Source organism: Haliotis cracherodii, unplaced genomic scaffold (assembly GCF_022045235.1).
Source record: "Haliotis cracherodii isolate W230 unplaced genomic scaffold, xgHalCrac1.p SCAF_1, whole genome shotgun sequence".
NCBI classification, from domain to species: Eukaryota; Metazoa; Mollusca; class Gastropoda; order Lepetellida; family Haliotidae; genus Haliotis; species Haliotis cracherodii.
Genome location: NW_027266264.1, coordinates 82953825 through 82975430, shown reverse-complemented (window position 1 = coordinate 82975430; position 21606 = coordinate 82953825). Strand labels below are relative to the sequence as shown.

At 39.9% G+C, this 21606-nt stretch overlaps 1 protein-coding gene across 2 annotated transcripts in view; it reads right to left on the bottom strand.

Moving 5' to 3' along the window:
• Positions 1-714: 714 nt before the first annotated feature.
• The window catches only part of LOC139447773 (tyrosine-protein phosphatase non-receptor type 9-like), a 41917-nt gene continuing 21025 nt past the window's right edge, over positions 715-21606 (bottom strand). For both annotated transcript variants that reach the window (XM_071229293.1, XM_071229350.1), the window contains exons 6-12: positions 19974-20084; positions 14523-15211; positions 13799-13959; positions 13149-13227; positions 11255-11405; positions 9324-9528; positions 715-8091 (exon numbers count right to left, since the gene is read on the bottom strand). In XM_071229293.1, coding sequence (XP_071085394.1) covers positions 7868-8091; positions 9324-9528; positions 11255-11405; positions 13149-13227; positions 13799-13959; positions 14523-15211; positions 19974-20084 — 1620 coding nt within the window. In that variant the 3' untranslated portion in view covers positions 715-7867. The remainder of the gene's footprint in view (positions 8092-9323; positions 9529-11254; positions 11406-13148; positions 13228-13798; positions 13960-14522; positions 15212-19973; positions 20085-21606) is intronic.

Below are 21606 nucleotides of genomic sequence, written 5' to 3'. Positions count from 1 at the left end.
TTATGTTTAAAGATAGAGAGATTGCCCAAAGAAAGGTACGTTAATAATTTAACGTGTATCAAATCACGCGGTTAATACAGAAAGGATGTTTCATTCTAGCAGATCGTTAATAATGCCCACTATATTTAAAATGTGTTGAAAAGGAATTATATTGCGTTTTGGTTTTGTGAGTTGTATGAAGACATAGGGACTCTGTTTCTAAATGCCGAGCTATACTGAGTGAGTTTGGTTTTACGTCGCTTTTAGCAATGTTCCAGCAATATCAGGGCGGGGGACACCTGAAATAACATTAAAGGACATAAACTTCAGGATTACTTACATTGTAATATGATTACCTTCTGAAGTTGTACTGAGATTGTGCTGCTCGTGAAGACCCGGGATAGAATAGGTCTTCAGCAACCCATGCTAGCAGTAAATGGCGACTATGCTTGTCGTAAGAGGCGACTAAGGGGATCCGGTGGTCAGACTCGCTGACTTGGTTGATGCAGGTCATCGTATCCAATCGCGTAGATCGATGCTCATGATGTCAATCACCGAACTGTATGGTGCTGATTCCATTATTTACAGACCACCGTCAAATAGCTAGGATATTGCGGAGTACAGCGTTAAACAACTTTGCCAGCCAAGCAGTGATTGACAGCATGAGCATTGATCCTGTGATATGTAAACCGATGATGTGTGAACACTCCCATAACACAGAACCAACACACGCAATACATGTATAGTGACATTTTATTTCATAGTGAAGATGAAATCTCCATAAGTCAAGAGCAAAATAAACCAAATAAAAAACAAATACGTTTGTTGATAAGCCTGAGATTGACATTACATATGATCACAAGGACAGATTAAGGTATTTGGTCCAATAGATGGCTAGAAAATTGCTGGGGCGGTAGCTCCAGTTAAAGGGACACCACCATCAGATTCAAGCCTTATACATCATGTGGCAAGAGCATGCAGTTCCTCCCCTGAATGTTCCTTGTCCCACTATCCCATTTCCCTCAGAATATTGAAAATGAAACAGACTTATTTCTCCACATATCCACGTTTGGGTAATAAAATATTCGTTTTAATGCAAAAAAACAATACAAATAACAAGTTCTTGAGGAATTTCTTAGTGAAAAGTGATCAATTGTATACTTCGTTCATTAGGTATTTTTTATCAACAGCATAATTTAGAGGCACCTTGATCTAACCCAATGGTTTTCAGTCCAACTTATGCCAACATAATTCTCCTAAATCACAGACCACAGAAAAGTAGTATACATTTTATCCCCTAACCCTTTTTAATGATAATGTTTCAGTAGAATGTTTAGTTTGGGGAATTCCATCAATCCCAATGCCTCAAGGAGTAAATACATGTCTGCAATCATGCACCTTTAATTACCTTCAATTAAACAGTGGAAGTCAGGAGGTATCAATCATGTGCCAGAGGATTGCATTATCAAGTTGATTGTCCCACATTAAAATTGATTTAATATTCATTGGATTTCAAAATCATAATTGTATGCCATGCTGATTAAAGTTCAAACAGATTGTCAATATGCACAAACCTTGACATTTAGGTTTGTTGGGTTTTTTCCATATGGTTCCACCTGCTCTAAAACTTCAGCCCTTTGACATTTCCCATCTCGGGGAAGACCTGTAATGCTGTGATTATAACATTTCCCATTTGTTGAAGTATACATGCTTGGCATATAGACTTACTGAATGTCCTCACAAAGTGCCATTTAGACTCACTGCAATAACCACATCATTTCAACTCACTGAATTGCAGCAATGTTGACAAATAAATATTTTCTATCAGACGCTTATTTCACTACATCTAAAATCCAAATATTCCAACCTTTACATGTACTTATGATTACTCTTGTTTTTTGTATCTAGGGGAGAAAACCCAACTAAACAATCATCTAAATAATTATGATTTGGCACAAACATGCTTGATGGTCTGATCCCTAGAACCTGCATCCACCATTGTCACTACTCCTGCACCAGTCAATTCTATCTATGGACAAAACTGCTGGTTCTCCTACATTGGAGCACAAGGCCCTAAACCATTAACTGAAGGCCAATCTATTTTGTTTTATTAACATGCATACACTGCATTTGCTGTTTCATTGGAAATAGTCTTCTTTAGAACATACTTTTGTTCCTAGCATTGAATATGGTTAATATACTACACAAAAGACCCTAACGACTACCCAATCATGTTACTGAAGTTAATCTGTCATGGCAGATACTGTTCTTGTGTAGCTTACAACTGACTTAAGCTCTTATTCATATAACCTTTCTTCACACCTTCAGGTGGTTACTTGTACAGGGCACAAAAGCACCTCCTGTTTTACGTAAGCTAGCCAACAGCACATACAGTTTTAACTAGGTACTGGTGTCGACAAGACAGAAATGACCACACACAAGCATTACAGCAGTGAAGTGATTGCCGCTCTAGAATCATACCACACTGAGAGAAGGAAACACTGTCAACACAGCAGACCTCTATATATGGTAGGCAGTACAACCGATGCTACAGTAGCCCAAGTAGGGAGTATTTAAAACCTGGTGTGGCAACTGTTAATCTGTGCAGAGTTATTTCCCCTTATCATAAATGTACAATGCACAACAAATGAGGAGATAATTTCACAACAATAAAATCTACACAACAAGGTATCAACCTTTAAGCAAGTATTATTTTCATGTTTCTACCCCAACCATATATCCAAATAGCCAGAAAATATGCATATTTGGATGGGTTCCTTCTAAAGCAAAAAGTATTCCTTGGCCATGCTCCACAGTGAAGCTCAAGGGATCTAACAACATGGGTATTGCATTTTGTGCCATAATGAAGCAACAGATCATGTTTTTTACTTGTAGACTTCAAAATCAACCATTCTGTGAACATCGATAGAAAACTGATGAAAAAGCATTTGAAAATGCTGTTAATGAATACAAATACAATATGGAGCAATCTCTCGGGACTTCATTGAACATAATACTGCACTAACACCGAATGTATTCTGAAAATGCATACCTTGATGATTATCAAACATGCTTCCATTACCATGACCATCTCAAACATGATAACGAAAGTACGAAAATGTACACACGTCGGCCTTGACATTCTGTCAGTACAGACAGCGTGTTCATCTGCTGAGACCTGGACATCAAGGAAGGATGCGGTGACCATCATCAAGTTGGGGAGGATGTCACTGGCAAGGGGTCACAGAAGCCCAAACTACCACATCACATATATCACTCACTGTACACCACCAACATAGACACATTCCTAACATTCCCGCACTGTCAATTCATAAAATTATTATTTTCCATAATTACTCTGAATGTTTTTTTCTGAAAACACTTACAGAACACAATAGTAAATACATGTCATTTCCATCATTTCAGTTTCACATAGATTACGAAAATATCTTTCTCCACAAATAGAATATCAACCTTCAGAAGGGATATGATTAATTAGAATAATCAGAATACTTTACCTAAACGATATATTGCAATCTAATGTATATACCAGTTAACTATCCGGTGAAAACAGGTGTGCAAAATATTGTTTTCTCTACTCCTAAAATTTCATGTGGGTATAAAAATATACATAGCTTTCTCCATTAGGTATGGAAGGAACACTGGTGGTGCCTGCTAGGTCTGCCCACTACTGAGGACAATGATTTCATAATGACCATTTGATTCACCCTCAATGCAGAGCTGGGGAGTATTATATTGTTTATGTTGACTAGTTACATACATTAGATTATATGGTCTTCCCTAGTATTGTACATGCAGAAATATTGCAAGGAAATTTCTATTTTGTCAATAGTCACCGAGAACAGACAAGCTATTGTCAATGGTTATCGTGGACAGACAGGCTATCGTCAATATTCACCGAGAACAGATAAGCTATTGTCAATGATTATCGTGGACAGACAGGCTATTGTCAATGGCCATCGAGGACAGACAGGCTATTGTCAATGGTCATCAAGGACAGACAAGCTGTTGTCAATAGTCACCGAGAACAGACAAACTATTGTCAATGGTTATCGTGGACAGACAGGCTATTGTCAATGGTCATCGAGGACAGACAAGCTATGGTCAATGGTCAATGAGGACAGACAAGCTATTGTCAATGGTCAATGAGGACAGACAAGCTATTGTCAAAGCTCACCAAGGACAGACAAGCTATTGTCAATGGTCACTGAGGACAGACAAGCTATTGTCAATGGTCACTGAGGACAGACAAGCTATTGTCAATGGTCACTGAGGACAGACAAGCTATTGTCAATGGTCACTGAGGACAGACAAGCTGTTGTCAATAGTCACCGAGAACAGACAAACTATTGTCAATGGTTATCGTGGACAGACAGGCTATTGTCAATGGTCATCGAGGACAGACAAGCTATGGTCAATGGTCAATGAGGACAGACAAGCTATTGTCAATGGTCAATGAGGACAGACAAGCTGTTGTCAAAGCTCACCAAGGACAGACAAGCTATTGTCAATGGTCAGTGAGGACAGACAAGCTGTTGTCAATGGTCACTGAGGACAGACAAGCTATTGTCAATGGTCAGTGAGGACAGACAAGCTGTTGTCAATGGTCACTGAGGACAGACAAGCTATTATCAGTGATCACTAAGGAGAGACAAGCTGTTGTCAGTGATCACTGGTAAGTAAATGGTTCTGTTAACTGCATTAAGTCAAAAAAGAAATCTGTTAATATGGCAGCTTTACATAATATAGCTATACAGCAGATTAATGCCATACGATAAAAAGGCCATTTACTAATATCAAAATGTAAACAAAAATGTTAACATCCTCAAACGCCCAGAGAAAAGCCTAATCAATGATGTGGTTCCTTCAGGAAAAGGAGAGACACCTCTCCAATTATGCATGGCTCTGTCTGGGAAATCAACATGGCAAAGAGTATGTGTCTTTATATCCTAAGTCAAATTTATTCAGTCGTCATGACAACACAACAACACTGGCAAGTTCTTCACAGATTGTTTGACAACATAACATCTGTGATTGAAATGACTTGATTGTTTGGCCAAATGGGGGGTATTAAAAATGACAGCAACAAAGCAGGATTGGCAACTATAAAACATTATTTTTAACATTATTTAGGGTAAGGGACTGGTCATAAAAAAATGTTACTTAATTTGGGGGTGGGGTGGGCAGCAAAATATGATACAGTCCTAAGACCATTCTCCCCCCACCCATATATAAACTACCAGTCCCTTATGATGTTTGTCTTGTGTTTTCCTGTTGGCAAAAGGCATAACATACTGATTTCAATATGTGCTTATTTGGGAAAAAGGTTTGGCAGAAACTATGGGAAACAAATGTTTTTTGACAAGTTTATCAAGTATTGTCTCAATACTCATCCCAAGTTCAACAATTATGAAAACAAGACACAACATGTAACTAATATGCAAATTCTGAGTTTTGATTGACATCATACTCATGTCATGTTAGTTTCCTACAAGGTATTATAATAAATATGCGATGACTATGTGATGAACGAACTGGATAGCCTATGCTTACACATAAAAATAAAATATGAATTCAGAAATATAAGTTTACCATAAATGGCTACATGAACAAGCATAATTTGTCGATAGGGAAACAGTATATGACAGCAGTACATGTCTGAAGACACTCTCATATATAGTCAGTTGTTCCACTAGCAGTGTGTGGTGCTGCAGTACAATAAGAGCACTACGTCCACTACATCACACTTATGAATAATGATGAAGTCAGTACATGATGGATACATTACAGGCAAAATACATTGTGACCTGGAGAAATGAAATGAGTAACCACAGTAACGCATTCATGCTATAATTACATGAATGCATGTACGGAATGGGAAATTAGTACTGATGAAGAGTAAATGTTACTGAAGTTATCTCCCTTGTGGACAGACAACTTCTGTGCGGCAACTCACTTACCAGCTTTATACTAACATACAAAAAATTAGTGACTTTGTTACGTGTTGGATGAAGTTTGAAATCGTAAATTGTTATCTAAACATTCAGATCAGACAAGACCACAGCTTAATATAAACACAGAAGTACACACATTTTTCAAAGCAAAATGACAACATAAACTACCTGTTACAGGTACACACATTTAAAATAAATAAAATGAGAGTACTATAAAAAAAGTTGTTTTTTATAAAATACAGAGTATATTTTGAGGATACATACAAAGTAATGAAGTTGCCCATCAAAATAAAATTGATAACAGCAAAAGAAATTGTAAGATAATGTCCTCAGACATATTATCAATCAGATTAAACATGATCCAACTTTCAACATGTCTCTCGACTCAATCGAGTGGCAGTAATCATCTTTTTCATAAGGGTTGACCCTCCTTGTGATAGCTTATTTCATTCAAACACATGTTACGCTGATCCACTTCCTGACAATTTGGCAAACACTGGTCCACACTTAAGTTGAACCACTTCACAACAGCTGATGCTATGTCCACACTTAAGTTGAACCACTTCACAACAGCTGATGCCATGTCCACACTTCAGTTGAACCACTTCACAACAGCTGATGCTATGTCAACACTTAAGTTGAATCACTTCACAACAGCTGATGCCATGTCCACACTTAAGATGAACCACTTCACAACAGCTGATGCCATGTCCACACTTAAGTTGAACCACTTCACAACAGCTGCTGCTATGTCCACACTTAAGTTGAACCACTTCACAACAGCTGATGCTATGTCAACACTTAAGTTGAACCACTTCACAACAGCTGATGCCATGTCCACACTTAAGTTGAACCACTTCACAACAGCTGATGCTATGTCCACACTTAAGTTCAACCACTTCACAACAGCTGCTGCTATGTCAACACTTAAGTTGAACCACTTCACAACAGCTGATGCTATGTCCACACTTAAGTTGAACCACTTCACAACAGCTGATGCTATGTCCACACTTAAGTTCAACCACTTCACAACAGCTGATGCCATGTCCACACTTAAGTTGAACCACTTCACAACAGCTGATGCTATGTCTACACTTATGTTGAACCACATCTACATTTCACCGTATCATAATTTCCTTCCTGTTTTGTAGCTGATGACAAGACTGTCTGGAGTGGAAGAACGAGTCACTAGATGGAAAACTCCCAACTTCAACTAAGGTATGCCAAAACAGAAACTGTGTTGTAAACAAGAATGCTTGTGGACATATCTGACATAGAGTCTGCTATTTCAGTCAAGCTGTAGGTGCACAGGTGATGACCGAAATGTAGGTGGACACTGTAGTTTACACCCAAGGTTCTGCTGGCTCATGTTGTTTGTAATATCCGTGCTAAGTATGCCATGGCACAAGTGGTCTTTCACATTAGTTCTGTCTACAGGGCAAACCCCTATAGCACATCGAGTTGGCAACTGCCCAACAAGCAGGATAAATGCATAAAGATGTTCAGTTGTCTGTGTTTTCATATTCTCTTTAATACAAGCCCCATCTGCAGGAAACAATATCAAAGCTGTCCATTCAAAAAACTAAATGTTATTTACACAAAGCCTTCCAAGATGGCAAAAGCACAAAACATTTGGAAGCTTATTTCAACTTGATTCACAGGGACAACAAAACATTGTGTCTTTATCTGTTGCCAGAGTCTAAACGGACAGAAGCTGGAAGAGCAGTGTTCACCTGCTACTACAACACACTCCTCGGGGAGGAGAACTCAGAGCAGGCCAGTGTAAGCTTGGCACACTCCGCTGGCACACAGCACCAGAGATGCAACAAATCGCACTGCTAGAACAGACAAACACAGACTCAAACATAGAATATTAAATGTTTCGTCATGTAAATCCCACATGCAGATGATGTTCAGTCACTCTCATCACTGTCATCCAGTAGGGCCAAGTCCACTTCTTTAATAAGTCCATTGCGGACGGCGTGTTCAATGATGGCGAGGTGACAGAAGACATACTGGTCGGGCATCTGGATGCTGTAGCAGCGCTGGCTACGGATGCGTCGCACCGACTCCTGGACATCCACAGTGCCGATATCCTCCAGTCTCCGCAAACAGATGTCTATGGTGATGAATGTTCCTGAAACACAACCATGTTAAACTTCAACACTGTTTCCTGATGGGCTGAAAATACAGCAGGTAGTGCAACTTAAGTACACATGAACTAATCAAGGAGATGTCTGCAGTGATGAATGGTCCTGAAACACAAACCATGTTAAACTTCAACACTGTTTCCTGATGGGCTGAAAATACAGCAGGTAGTGCAACTTAAGTACACATGAACTAATCAAGGAGATGTCTGCAGTGATGAATGGTCCTACAACACAGGGCCATGTAAAACTTCAGTTGTTTTTGTTTCCTGTTTGATATTTAACGCCAATATTCCAGCTATTTGACGGCGGTCTGTAAATAATCGAGTCTGGACCAGACAATCCAGTGATTGACATCATGATCATCGATCTACGCAATTGGCATACAATGACATGCATCAACTAAGTCAGCAAGTCTGACCACCCAATCCCATTAGTCACCTGTTATGGCAAGCATCAGTAGCTGAAGACCTATTCTACCCTGGATCTTTAACTTCAGTGAGTATGAAAATCTCAGACTTCAATATTAGTGAATGTTCCTACAAAACACGACGATGTTAAACTTCAGTAAGTATTAAAATCTCAGACTTCAATATTAGTGAATGTTCCTACAAAACACGACGATGTTAAACTTCAGTAAGTATTAAAATCTCAGACTTCAATATTAGTGAATGTTCCTACAAAACACGATGATGTTAAACTTCAGTAAGTATTAAAATCTCAGACTTCAATATTAGTGAATGTTCCTACAAAACACGACAATGTTAAACTTCAGTAAGTATGAAAATCTCAGACTTCAATATTAGTGACGGTTCCTACAAAACACGACGATGTTAAACTTCAGTAAGTATGAAAATCTCAGACTTCAATATTAGTGAATGTTCATACAAAACACGACGATGTTAAACTTCAGTAAGTATGAAAATCTCAGACTTCAATATTAGTGAAGGTTCCTACAACACCAGACAACTTCAGTAAGTATGAACTACTCAAACAGATGTCAATGGTGAGTGTCGTGGCTAAAACTTGCAGGTCGATTCTGATTGTGGGGTCTTACTATCACTGATAGTCACAATGTGCGGACTTATTGCACTGACAATGATGGAAAGTGTTCATTGCTGCAGATGTTCAGAGCCAAACCATACAACAATGTGAAGTGAGATTTACTCAATGTTAAAGTTAACATCATACAATTGTCCTCCACAAGGAGAACACAACAAACCTGTTCTGCCAATGCCAGCACTGCAGTGAACAACCATTGGTGGTCCTCGAGGATGTCCCTGCCATCCTCCCCCCATGAATTTAGTCGCTTCCTCCTGACACTGTCGTGCATGGAAGAGAAAGTCTAAGAAAGTTGTTGCAGGAGGTACACCAAAGTCAGGCCAGCTGGTGAATTGTAGATGAGTTATCTCCCTTGACTCTCCAGTCTGAAAATTCAAAACTATATTACTTCCTGTCTCCCGTGGCCTGTGTTTTCAGCATATTCTTGTGGAGGAATAGTTTCATCTACCGGAATACAATCAACTTTAAAACCGTTTTATACTTAATTTAATGCTCACAAGATAACTCCTGCCCTTTTAAAACATGCGCATAAAATTAACAAAAACATATGCTATATATCTCCTTATACTCTAAAAGGGTTAATCCTAAGCTTGTGAGTACATTGGATATTATGATTGATTATCAATTGTTTCCCTCTATTCATTAAATGTTTTCTATACCTTCCAAAGATGTGAGTTAGTAAACTTACTTTTGACAGACCTCATGATTTGATAGCAATGGTACATGTAATATTTTCAAAACTCTACATTATACTACAAAAAGAAAAAAGCAACAGAAACTTCTGAATTGCTGTATGATGCTTTGTGGCCTTGTTTTTACACCCCATTATGAGCAACATCCCACATGTCAGAGTGTCCACTCAGATCAACCATGTCACCACCCAGTCTGACCACCTGGTCCAGCACACGTTGATGGGAACCTACTGTAACCCAGAGTCCCAACAGGGCTCTACAGGGCTCCCACATGTCAGGCTGTCCACTCAGATCAACCATGTCACCACCCCGTCTGACCACCTGGTCCAGCACACGTTGATGGGAACCTAATGTAACCCAGAGTCCCAACAGGGCTCTACAGGGCTCCCACATGTCAGAGTGTCCACTCAGATCAACCATATCACCACCCAGTCTGACCACCTGGTCCAGCACACGTTGATGGGAACCTACTGTAACCCAGAGTCCCAACAGGGCTCTACATGGCTTCTTGAAGAAATATTGAAAGGCCTGTTACAAGTTATGCTCAAACAAACTCCACTCCAAATTTATTCCTGATTTACAAAAGGCATCAGCACTATCCTAATGCATATACAAAGATTCACAAATAACAAACATCTTAGGAGTAATGCACTGGAAATTATCCCCACCCTCATTTGAACCAAAGTCCAATTTGTGGCCTTTGAAATGCAACAAATACAAATTTCAAAAATTCCTGAATAGCAACAGTCATCAGTTTAAATTGATTTGGGGGTGTGAGGTATGGGAGGTATCTTGCCTAAGATATTCATTCCCCAGGTAAGGTCTAGTAGGCTATTTCATCCCTTGGGTAGAACTGGCCAGGTGAAAGTTTTTATGAGTGAGTGCCTTTAACAGTATTCCAGTTATATCACAGAGTGTCAGCGTAATGTGGGAGGAAAGCCTGAAGTGATGCAGGTCTTGGACGTTTACTACTTTGATGAAACCCATGAGAACAGGTATGGTGCTGACCAGGATTCGAACACAGAATAACAAGATTCTGGCATGCACAAGGGATGCGACTCTGCACAGAAAATTGCGGCACCATAGCCGACTGGGCCACCTGGGCTCCTACTGGATATTATGAGCTGAGCAGTGATGTCAAATACATTCCCCGAACACCAAGCTACTCACACATGCTGATCCTGAGAGCAATGAACATGATCAAGATTTCTTTCCATTCACATTTGCGTGGAAATTAACTTTTGGCCTTGTAACAAACAACTGTGAATGGGCAAGCAGAATCACATGAAACAAGTCGACATTATGTCCATGTTGGCAGCCAACGGACTTGTATGCATCACAAGACAGGGACAGACCAATGACACAGTTGGATTCTATAATGAGTAGGAATGGTACATACCTTGGTGTTATGCAAGAGAAGCTTCGTTTCAGTGTAGTCTTTGCGTGTACTGATACCATTGTTGTAGACAATAAACTCCTCAAACTGCTCGTCTGTCTGCTCCTCGTTGGGCCAGTACTGGCCACATTTCATCCTCTGTCGCTCAATTGTCCTGAAACAACAGAGCTACCCATGTACCCAACACATGTACTGCAAGACCCACACACCATACAGAGATGGGACATCCAAGTCGGAAGCAGCAGGGTCAGTCATTTACCATACACATGTTCTGCAAGAACCACATGCCATTCAGAGACCATTCAGAGATGGGATATCCAAGTCAGACTGCAAACAACAGAGCTACCCATTTAACCATCACATGTACTGCAAGAACCACACATCATTCAGAGATGGGATATCCAAGTCAGACTGATAACAACAGAGCTACCCATTTAACCATCACATGTACTGCAAGACCCACACATCATTCAGAGATGTGACATCCAAGTCTGAAACAGCAGGGTCAGTCATTTACCCAATTCATGGTTTGCAGGTGAATACATCATTAAGTATATTCTCAACTGTGTTCATGTGGAGAGATATTGTCAACAAGGCATGATACACCATCATGACCATGACTAGTTTGGGGCAGCGTAAGTTAGTTTCATGAGATTATTACTGAAGCTAAGTTATAAGAATTAGTGATTCAGTACACATCCCTGAAAATGTGTATCTTTTCCAATGATAATTGATGAGGTGAGGTGAAATGCGGTTTAACATCAAGTTTAATAATAATAATAATATTAAATATAGTGATGTGAGTGAGTGAGTGAGTGAGTGAGTGAGAGTGAGAGAGTGAGCCGCTTTTAACACTATTCAAGCCAATCTCATTAAAATCAGATCTAAGTTCTCCTGCCGCTAAACAAAGATCTGAGGACATCCCATTACAGGTCACATCCTTTCACAAACTTTCACCGACCACTGAAACGACTTACAAGATGTCGACATCAGCCAATTTGAAAGTAGCTTTCTTGAGCTTTACCGCATTCAGTTCAACCTGCAACTTCCATTTCAGGCTATGCTTAAAAAATATGCTGCCACAGTTCTCGATTAAAATTTTGAAAACTGAACAAACATACATCCCGGAAAGTCACATATATGGTTGAGATTGGGCAGTGCTTCCCAAGTACTGTGCAACGCCTCCTCCATTGATCTGACGGAAGCAAGAGATAGATGATAATTTTGACGGAATCAGTCCTACGAGCCGTAACTGTCGTTCGGAAGCGACGCTTTGATTGGTCAGATGTAAGGTTGTTCTGACATGACCCGTAATGGGATGTCCTCAGATCTTTGTTTAGCTATAGCGAGAACTAAGGTCTGATTTTAATGAGATTGTATTCAAGTTGGAGACACCAGAAATGGGCTTCACATATCTGTTTCAGGGGAAGGATGTTTTAACACATTTTTCATGTTGATAGTTAAATCACTTATAAATGTGTCTACATCTATCAGAGAAGGCTCTGTTCTCTTAACTAGGTGTGTGCAGTGGGCATAAACTATTTACTATGATATTGATTTTTCTAGTTGTATATTTGTTTTTCTAATCCATCAAAGAATGAGAAGTCGTTCCTATAAATATAAATTTCAAGTAATCTTATTGGATTTTTAATAATGTGGCTTAGATTCATTAACAGACAAAACTAGTGTCACCTTATCCATTGTATACAGATGTCAAATCCAAGCTGTAACGTTACCATGGTTACAGTCATGGTTACAGTCATGGTTAATTGTGATAACAAAGGACTTCCAGTGACACAGTTTCCTTGTTGGAAAAGACAGAAACAGAGCACCTTCTTCCTGATGGAGGGTCATTGTAGAGGGGGGAAATCAAGGACAAACAACGATTTTCTCTCACCTTGTTGTCATGACGATCACTTGACACTGGTAATTCCACACCATGGACCAAAAGTCCACAAATGTTTTGGGTAATGGACCTAATAAAAGACAAACAGAATACATATTCTATATATATCTATTTCACTGTCATTTTAATTATTCATATTGGACCACTGGAAGGAATCGAAATTACTTTATTTAAATTAAACTGACAAGTAGTAAATGAAAATTTGTGTGTGTGTGTGAGTGTGAGTGTGTGTGTGTGTGTGTGTGAGAGAGAGAGATGTATCATGTGCATGTCTTGTGTGTTAGTGTGTGTGTGTGTGAATGATGTACATGATGTATTGTATGTGTGTAGTAAATGAAAATTTGTGTGGTCATGTGTGTGTGTCACGTATCGTGTGTGTGTGTCTTGTGTGTGTATATAGATATATATATCTTTAAGCTATGACTGCTGCAAATAAAAGCAATAAAACCATTTCAATAATCATATGAAATTTTGGTGAAATCCATGTTGAAGTTTACATGTATACAAGTATACAATCCCACTAAAAGGGCTCTGTAGAATATCCCAGGTATTAAACACATACACATCATTACATATGTAGATAGTCAGAAGTATTTCCCCAGGTTTTGTCTGCCAAGTGTTTATTGGAATGGTAAACTCACCCTGTGTACTGATGTAAGAGTTCTTCTGCATGTACCCGTCGACAAAGTTGGCGTTGATGTAGTCTGAGGTGGGGTCTGCATCCATGACAGGCAGGACAACACGACTATGGTCAAAACACAGCACATCGGTGTAGCGATTCTTTGGCAGATTGAAGCGAGCTCTGGAACAAGAAAAGTACTTAACACAACTTCAACCAACACCATATATTTGTCACTGTTTTACACTAGGAATGATCAGCATACGTACAAAAAGTTTGGCCTAAAACAGGAATATTGGGATAATTAGGGACATAAAGTGTGTGTGTGTGTTTGTGTTTGTCGAATTTTGCCGCAGTCAGAAATATTCTTGTCATATGACAGCAGTCGGTAAATAATCCAGACATTAGAAGCAACAATCCTCATATACTGAACACAGCAAGTTCAGGACCATGCATACTTCTGGGTATATGTTTTTGTAGTGAAGACTGAGCACAAAATTATCCCCCAAAATATTCATGGCCCAAACCTTTTTCTGTTCAGTTTATGAGCATGATATACGTAATGAGATGAATGACAACATCAGTGTTCAAAACTAAGTAGGAAAATCAAGGGGTATTTGTCATATTCCTAATGACACAAAATATGAAAAAAGGGGGTCATGAGATTGAAACACCAATGTAGAAAACACAAAAACAGGACATGAAATTAAACCCTCTGCACGAAACACAAGCCAAATGTCACTTACTTGGACGCGTTGAAAGTGCCTGTGGGTGCCTCCATTTTGATTCTGGCATACTCTGAGAATAGTCCTTTCCTCCGCAGAGACTTGACATGTTCCACCAGCTGCTTCAGGTTCATACCGCCCTGATCCGGCATGTGAATGGAGTCATCCAGGATGTTCGACCCTGACGATGGAGGTCGCCGCTTGATCGGCAAATCAGAAACTTGCTGATCGTTGGGTGAATTATCCACTGTGCTTGAATCAGAGATTCTCTTCCTGGAATCAGCGTTACTTCTACCATCCGACGTCCGGCGTTTCTTCCCTGAAGTCAGAATAGAATCAGACTCTTTTTCAATGAACACATCCTTGTTCCCATCCCGAACATCTTCCCGTTCCTTCTCACGGTCCTCATGGTTGTGTTTCTCATTCACTGTTTCCTTGGAAGTCTCTGAGTCCATATCACTGAAATGCAGATCCATATCACTGGATAGACTGCGGGTGACGGAGCTCCGTGATTCGCCGTCTCCTGTGGAGCTGTACGAGCGTTTCCGGCTGATGAAGTAGGAGTCCATGTCTACTGTTTCACTGGTGGCTATCTTATAACACAACTGCAGCCAGGCCTTGTGGCTGGTGGGGACGCTTCCCCCTAGATGTTCCGGGATAGAATCTCGGGGGATATACTGGGACAGCTGGGACAAGCTCACAGTGTAAACCTGAAACACAGCAGCAACGGTGGAGTCTATACTGTGAGTGAGTGAGTGAGTGAGTGAGAGTGAGTGAGTGAGACACAGAGAGAGAGAGAAGAGAGACAGTGAAGAAGAGAGGGGTGAGAAAGAGAGAAAGAGAAGAGAGACAGTGAAGAAGAGAGACAAGGAGGAAGAGGGAGAGAGAGAAGAGAGTGAGAGAGAATGAGAGAGAGAAGAGGGAGAGAAGGAAGAGAGAGCGTGAGAGAAAGAGTGAGAGGAAGAGTGAGAGATGGTGAAAGAGGTGTTCTACATAAATTAGGGGTGTCACAATCACTTTCCTCCCCTATCTATACATATGCAACATGAGGAGACACAATAAGATCTGTACAATCAAAATTCTCTCATGCACCATTTTCGCATGAAATTCTTTAGGTTCTACAGTTCTAAAGAGGTTGTTGCTTTTGATGAAACTATTTACAAGTCATTTCATGAGTGAATGACTGTTAAAGGAACATTGACATTTTACACACTGATGACATATCATTGTTGTTGAGTTGTTACTTGGAATTCATTTTAGGTGATTGCAAAAACCTTTGATTTTTCATGAATGAATCTGAAATTTCATGAAATTTTAACCATGTTTCCAAATTTGACCTCATGTGACCATGACCATGACCTTATATGTAGGTCATCAAAAACTTAATGCAATTGAGACCCACACCATAGATATGTAAAGTTTCATCAAATTCCAATCATTAACATAGCAAATTAGTAAAATCTAAATATATTTTACATTTGTATACTTATCCTGCATTACTCCTTAATGCATTCACTGCTTACCTTACGACAACAAGAAGGACAGCGCAACAGCGATGGTCCTGGGTGATGAAATAAAGCTGTTCTGAGGTCCCACTTTAACAAACCACCATCGCTGTCCTGTGACCTTGATGACACCTAAGGTCACCTTCTTCAGATCACTGCCTGTCACCCAAGCTCTTAGAAAACCATTCTTTTGAGGTTTCTGAAGCCAAAGTGGGGAGGCAAGTCTGCGACGAGTGGGCCTTAAGCGTAGTAATGCAGGATAAGTATACAAATGTAAAAATTATTTAGATTTTACTAAATGTTTTACTTATCCTGCTTTACTCTTTAATGCATCTGTATCGGACGGTTTAGAGGTGGGTCAACCTCAATAATTCACACCCTGCAATACGACACCAGTTGGTCGATAAACCGTGAAGCGGAAAAGTTCAGAAAAACGCCATTACGGTAGGGTTGTTCAAATATCGAAACTATTGAACATAGGAATGAAAGAGAAATTCCCTCTACTCACTTAGTAATAAAGAAAATAATAGCTGATCTGCTAATTCTTCACTTACTACATCATAGAGACAGCGTTGATAAACAAGATTGTCTAATATTCTTCCACTGGCGGAAACTGAGCGACTGCACATTGAACTGTATAGGGTTAGTTCATTATTAGCGTCTGGGTTGATAACCTGCTGGGCTACAATCAGGGGGCCACATCACGAACAACGCCTCGTCTTGGAGAGGCGGATGAAAACTTGAAGTGCTCGCACCGAACCCAGGAGAAGTTCACCCTCATCTACGTCTCCCACAAAATTGGTGGGATGGTGAAGGAACTATTGGGTTGTCCTTGTAGTAGATTTTTGCATTAAAATCCCAGCACAACCAGAGATGTACCGCTCCGTGCGTTCCATGCTCAAAGCAGACCCGGGTGATGTCACTCGCATGTAGTTCACTCACCCGTTGCGCAGTAGCTAATGCCAAGAGAAAACTTTGTTTCCTTGGTGAGGTCATAAAATGAGGAAGCATAGAGGGGCTCGAAGGGGGGGCCCTCGCAAACCACAAAGTCCTAAGCAGGTGGATGGAACTTGGCCTTCTGATCCTCAAGCCTGAATGAGCGTAGTAGGGCCTGTAGGTCCGTGACCTTAGCCATCTTGCGATTTTCCGGAACGACCAACACTGCATTAAGTGCAACCAAATACGTAGTAATGGTGCTACCTTCCAAGTGTCTTTGGGTATGCAAATGTAGGAGGTATTCCACTAGGAATTGTTGTGACGCAATCATAGGGTCTTGATTCTTTTGCCTTGCAAAAAGTTTCAAATGAACAGTGTTCCCGCTGGCTTTTGAAAATAACAGTTCTAGTGGACAGAGGGTTCTAATAATTACCAGTAACCCTCCCCGCCCCCCTAATTTTTGCCAGTCCCAACTTTCAACAATTCTGATTTAATTCTTTCAGCATCATGTTCAGTGCAAAGATGTCATCTCTGAAGTAACTTAATTAGATCTATACGTCATTCACACTAACTTAAGTCATAATTTTCTCCTTTGTGTAATATTTTGAGACAAAGTCACTACAAATGGATATTTAACCTCGAAGCAAAGCAAAATGTTATTTCCTTGCAATAAAAATAGACAAGGGGAAACCCTGATGGTAACAGACAAGCTGATTTCATTCCTAAAATGTACTTTTATGAATATTGCCAATTTTTGATTCATCAACAAAGATTTATATGGTACTTTATTTGCCGGTCCAGAGGGACTGACAGTCACCTGAATTACTGGCCCAAGCCTAATTTTACTGGTAAACAGCTGGTAATTACCAGCAAACGGGAACACTGATGATCCCCACTTGTCAATGGGAGAGAAATGATGCGCTAAAGCTATACCTTTAGCTGCCATCGCCGAACAGCCCTTCGCACTCAACGCCTTTTAAAGACGAACCAAGCTTGCAGACGCAACCTGTCTGACGTTGGTTGAGACAATTTGCTGTGAGGATGGATGAGTAGGTTGGAACACTGTTGGAGAGATAGTGGATCATATTCTGCTAGATTTTTCCGAGCTCGACAGACCACACTCTTGCCGGCCACCAGGATGTCACCAAAGTGAGAGCAAGATACCTTGTCTTCTTAATCCCCTGCATCAACTTTGGAAGTAAAACTGGTGGCAGAAAAGCATACGCTTTTAGCCCTTCCCAAGGGATGCTGAACGTGTCCACCGCCGAAGCCTGAGGAACTGGTAACAGGGACACTTACGACATAAGTTGGTGGTTTAGGCAAGTAGCAAACAAGTCGATGTTTGGTTGCCCGAACTTCTGAAGCAGTAACTGGAATGCTTCTGTACAAAGTTTCCCCTTGGTGGGAGCCACCCTGTCTGGACGTGATATAACATCAGCCAGTAAGTTCCAACATCCGGGCATGTGCTGAACTATGAACTGTAGTTCCAGATGATCCATCAGAACCACCTGAATGTCTGTTGAAGTAAAGAGTGGGAGTGTGTTGTTCCCTGATTGCGCAGGTATCACACCACAGTGCTGTTGTCTGTGGATAATGCGAGTTGGGCTGACTGTAGCTAATTCTGCCAATGTTATATGGCCAGAATTAATGCTTCCCAATCCAAGTTGTTAATGTGCCACTTTCGATGAGCAAGGGACCATAGCCCTGAGGCTGTCTGGCCTTACAGGTGAGCACCCCAGCCCTGAAAAAAGAGATCTCTACGAACAGGTGTAGACTTGGGGATATCCCGGATAAAGAGACTCCCCCTAAGACCTTCAACTCTACCGTCCACCAAATGAGGTAAGGAGTTATTTGAGCCAGTAGAGTGATGGCCTTGTAGGATCCCGACGCTGTGTCAGGAATTGTTGAATTGGTTGCAGTTGTAATCAGCCTATGCTGGTTAAGTCTGTGCCGAGGTGAGTAACCCTAACAACACTTGCCATTGCTATATATACGCAACTCACTGTAACACCAAAGCGAGTAGTATCTAAGAACACAAGAATCTGTTATACATATGTAGCTGAGAATTGTAAACAGTTTGACTACCTTGGCAGGCAAACAATTGTAACACAATTCAAAATGGCGGCTAAAACAAATATGATGCGCAGAAAAAGATAGAGTCTTTTTACGCCTCATTAATTAACATAAAACTACACAACATAGTGATAGTAATATGAAAAGAATACATCACCCATCGCAGATAAATTTTAGAATTGTAGTTGAAAACTGATGGTCCAAATTAATCCAAAAGGACAGCTCCGGTGGGACAAGTCCTCGCTGCAGTGCAACAAGCAGTGATGTGAAGGTGACCTCAGGTGTCATCAAGGTCACAGGGCAGCATTGGTGGTCAGTAAAAGTGGGACTTCAGAACAACAACTTTATTTCATCACCTAGGACCATCGCTGCTGCACTGTCCTTGTTGTCGTAAGGTAAGCATTGAATGCATTAAGGAGTAATAATGCAGGATAAGTAAAAAATCAAGAATTTAGGAAGCCCAACAAACATTGAGTGATCTTGCCCTTCAATCACATGTGAGAACATTAAATTTGCAACTTAGGTGGTATCACAAATATGAAGTCTCCTGATCAAACTGCCAATACTTCCTGAATGAAACTCATTACAAGTCAGGGATCAAGCCTGACCTGAAACAGTCATGTGTCCAAATTGTGTTAAGATGTCAAGATACCCAGGAAAAATTTAGATTTTAATCGTCCTCAGGATAACCTTAACATCAGACACACTGATTCATGTCAGCAGACTAGAGCCAGTTGCATCCCTAGGCCCTGTTTCTCAAAGCAACCATAACGTGACGACTATCCTATCTCCAATACATTAACAACTTACGGCAGCCGTAGACCTACTATCGCTTTGTGGGACTGTACCCTCAATCTTTGAGACTTAAAATTATACACAGTCAGGTATAATAAACAAAACAAGTTCAGAGTAGTTTCTGACAGTAAAGTGTAACTTTCAAAAGATGACAAACACTTACCCTATCACGTAACTTTTCCCTGACAAACAGTCGGAGGATCTTGAAAGGGGCCTTGAACCACAGGGGGGCTGTGACAATGAGGACTTTCTTCAATCTGGCCGGATAACCACCCTAGAAACATTACACCATCATAGTCACACCATCACATTCCTGCATCAGCCCAACAAACATAATTGTGACACAGAGCGGAACAATATTTACAGGAAAAGAAAACAAAGTGACTCATAACGAGGCAGGCATCAACAATATCTCAGCTATGTGATGGAAGGAAGTGAAAGTAAACACCTTTCAAAAGTCATTGCAGGGAATGAGTGAGTGAATGAATAAAATTATAGTCAGCTATAGTCAGTTATAGTCAGCTATAGTCAGTTATAATCAGCTATAGTCAGTTATGGTCAGCTATAGTCAACTATAGTCAGTTATAGTCAGTTATAGTCAGCTATAGTCAGTTATAGTCAGCTATAGTCAGCTATAGTCAATTATAGTCAGCTATAGTCAGCTATAGTCAGCTATTGACCTTTTTCACACTTCGCTACTTCCGGTTTGAAAGCGAGGCTTGGAGAGCAGAAGGTGAAGGCTGGATAGCACATGAAACACATGGAGATGTCAACAAGGCACGCAATCGGGACAAACTGTGACAATTTAACCATCCCGGTACATTTATCGTAAGTATTGAACATTATTCTTATTGACAAACTATTCTACTGTTATATGGTCTCCTTACCGATATAAATTTGAGTCTGGCCGTTCTGTTGTGATTTCAATTTAAAATATCCATGACCACCTGGTAACTCCCAGTGCAGTTTATGGTAGCTCAACAGACTTAATACAAATGCTACTGAAATCTTGTAAAGAATAATTCATTGTTTACACACCATTAAGCCAAACTACTTATTGTGAGTTTAAATAACTTTGCGGGTTGTATTTGAAGTCGAAATATTGACCTTTTGACTATATCTAGATATATGTCAGAAACAAACTAAATTGATATGTTGATATAATGTATCAAATTGTAACCTACTGAGAATTTACAATCGTAACAAATCAGAAATTTGCATCAGTTGCGTATTTGATGTAAATTGTAATGGACTCAAATGCATTCCAATAAAATATTAGACCTCTAGATCTTCTTGTGCTGTTGTGATTGTGAACAGCTGTTATTTTGATTGTCAATGTTGACAGATTAGATAGCATGAGGTGTAATATTTCAACTGAATTATTACATAAAGGGTGTGTAAATATTTAAAGTAAAGTACAGTTTGATCTGCAATTTTGGTAACAATTAATATTTCTACCAAAATGATATTTACTTTACTGTACCAATTTAATCATGTCATGAAATGAACAAAAACCCAACTAATTAATGGCCAGTAAATGTTCAATCTACATGTGATCTTTATATAATTTACAGAAACAGATAACTCTTTAACAGTTTGTATTCAAATATTTCAAATGCATAAATTGATAAAAACTTAAAGAATAAAAAGTATTTATTTTTAATTCCCATGCGTATTGCAATTATAACTCATTTATTCCCTTTGTTTAATTGTGAAACCCATCTGGTTTTATGTCCACAAACATGTTTTGAAACTTTTAAAACAAAAAGATTTCTTTTGTGCAAGCAATTGCCAAG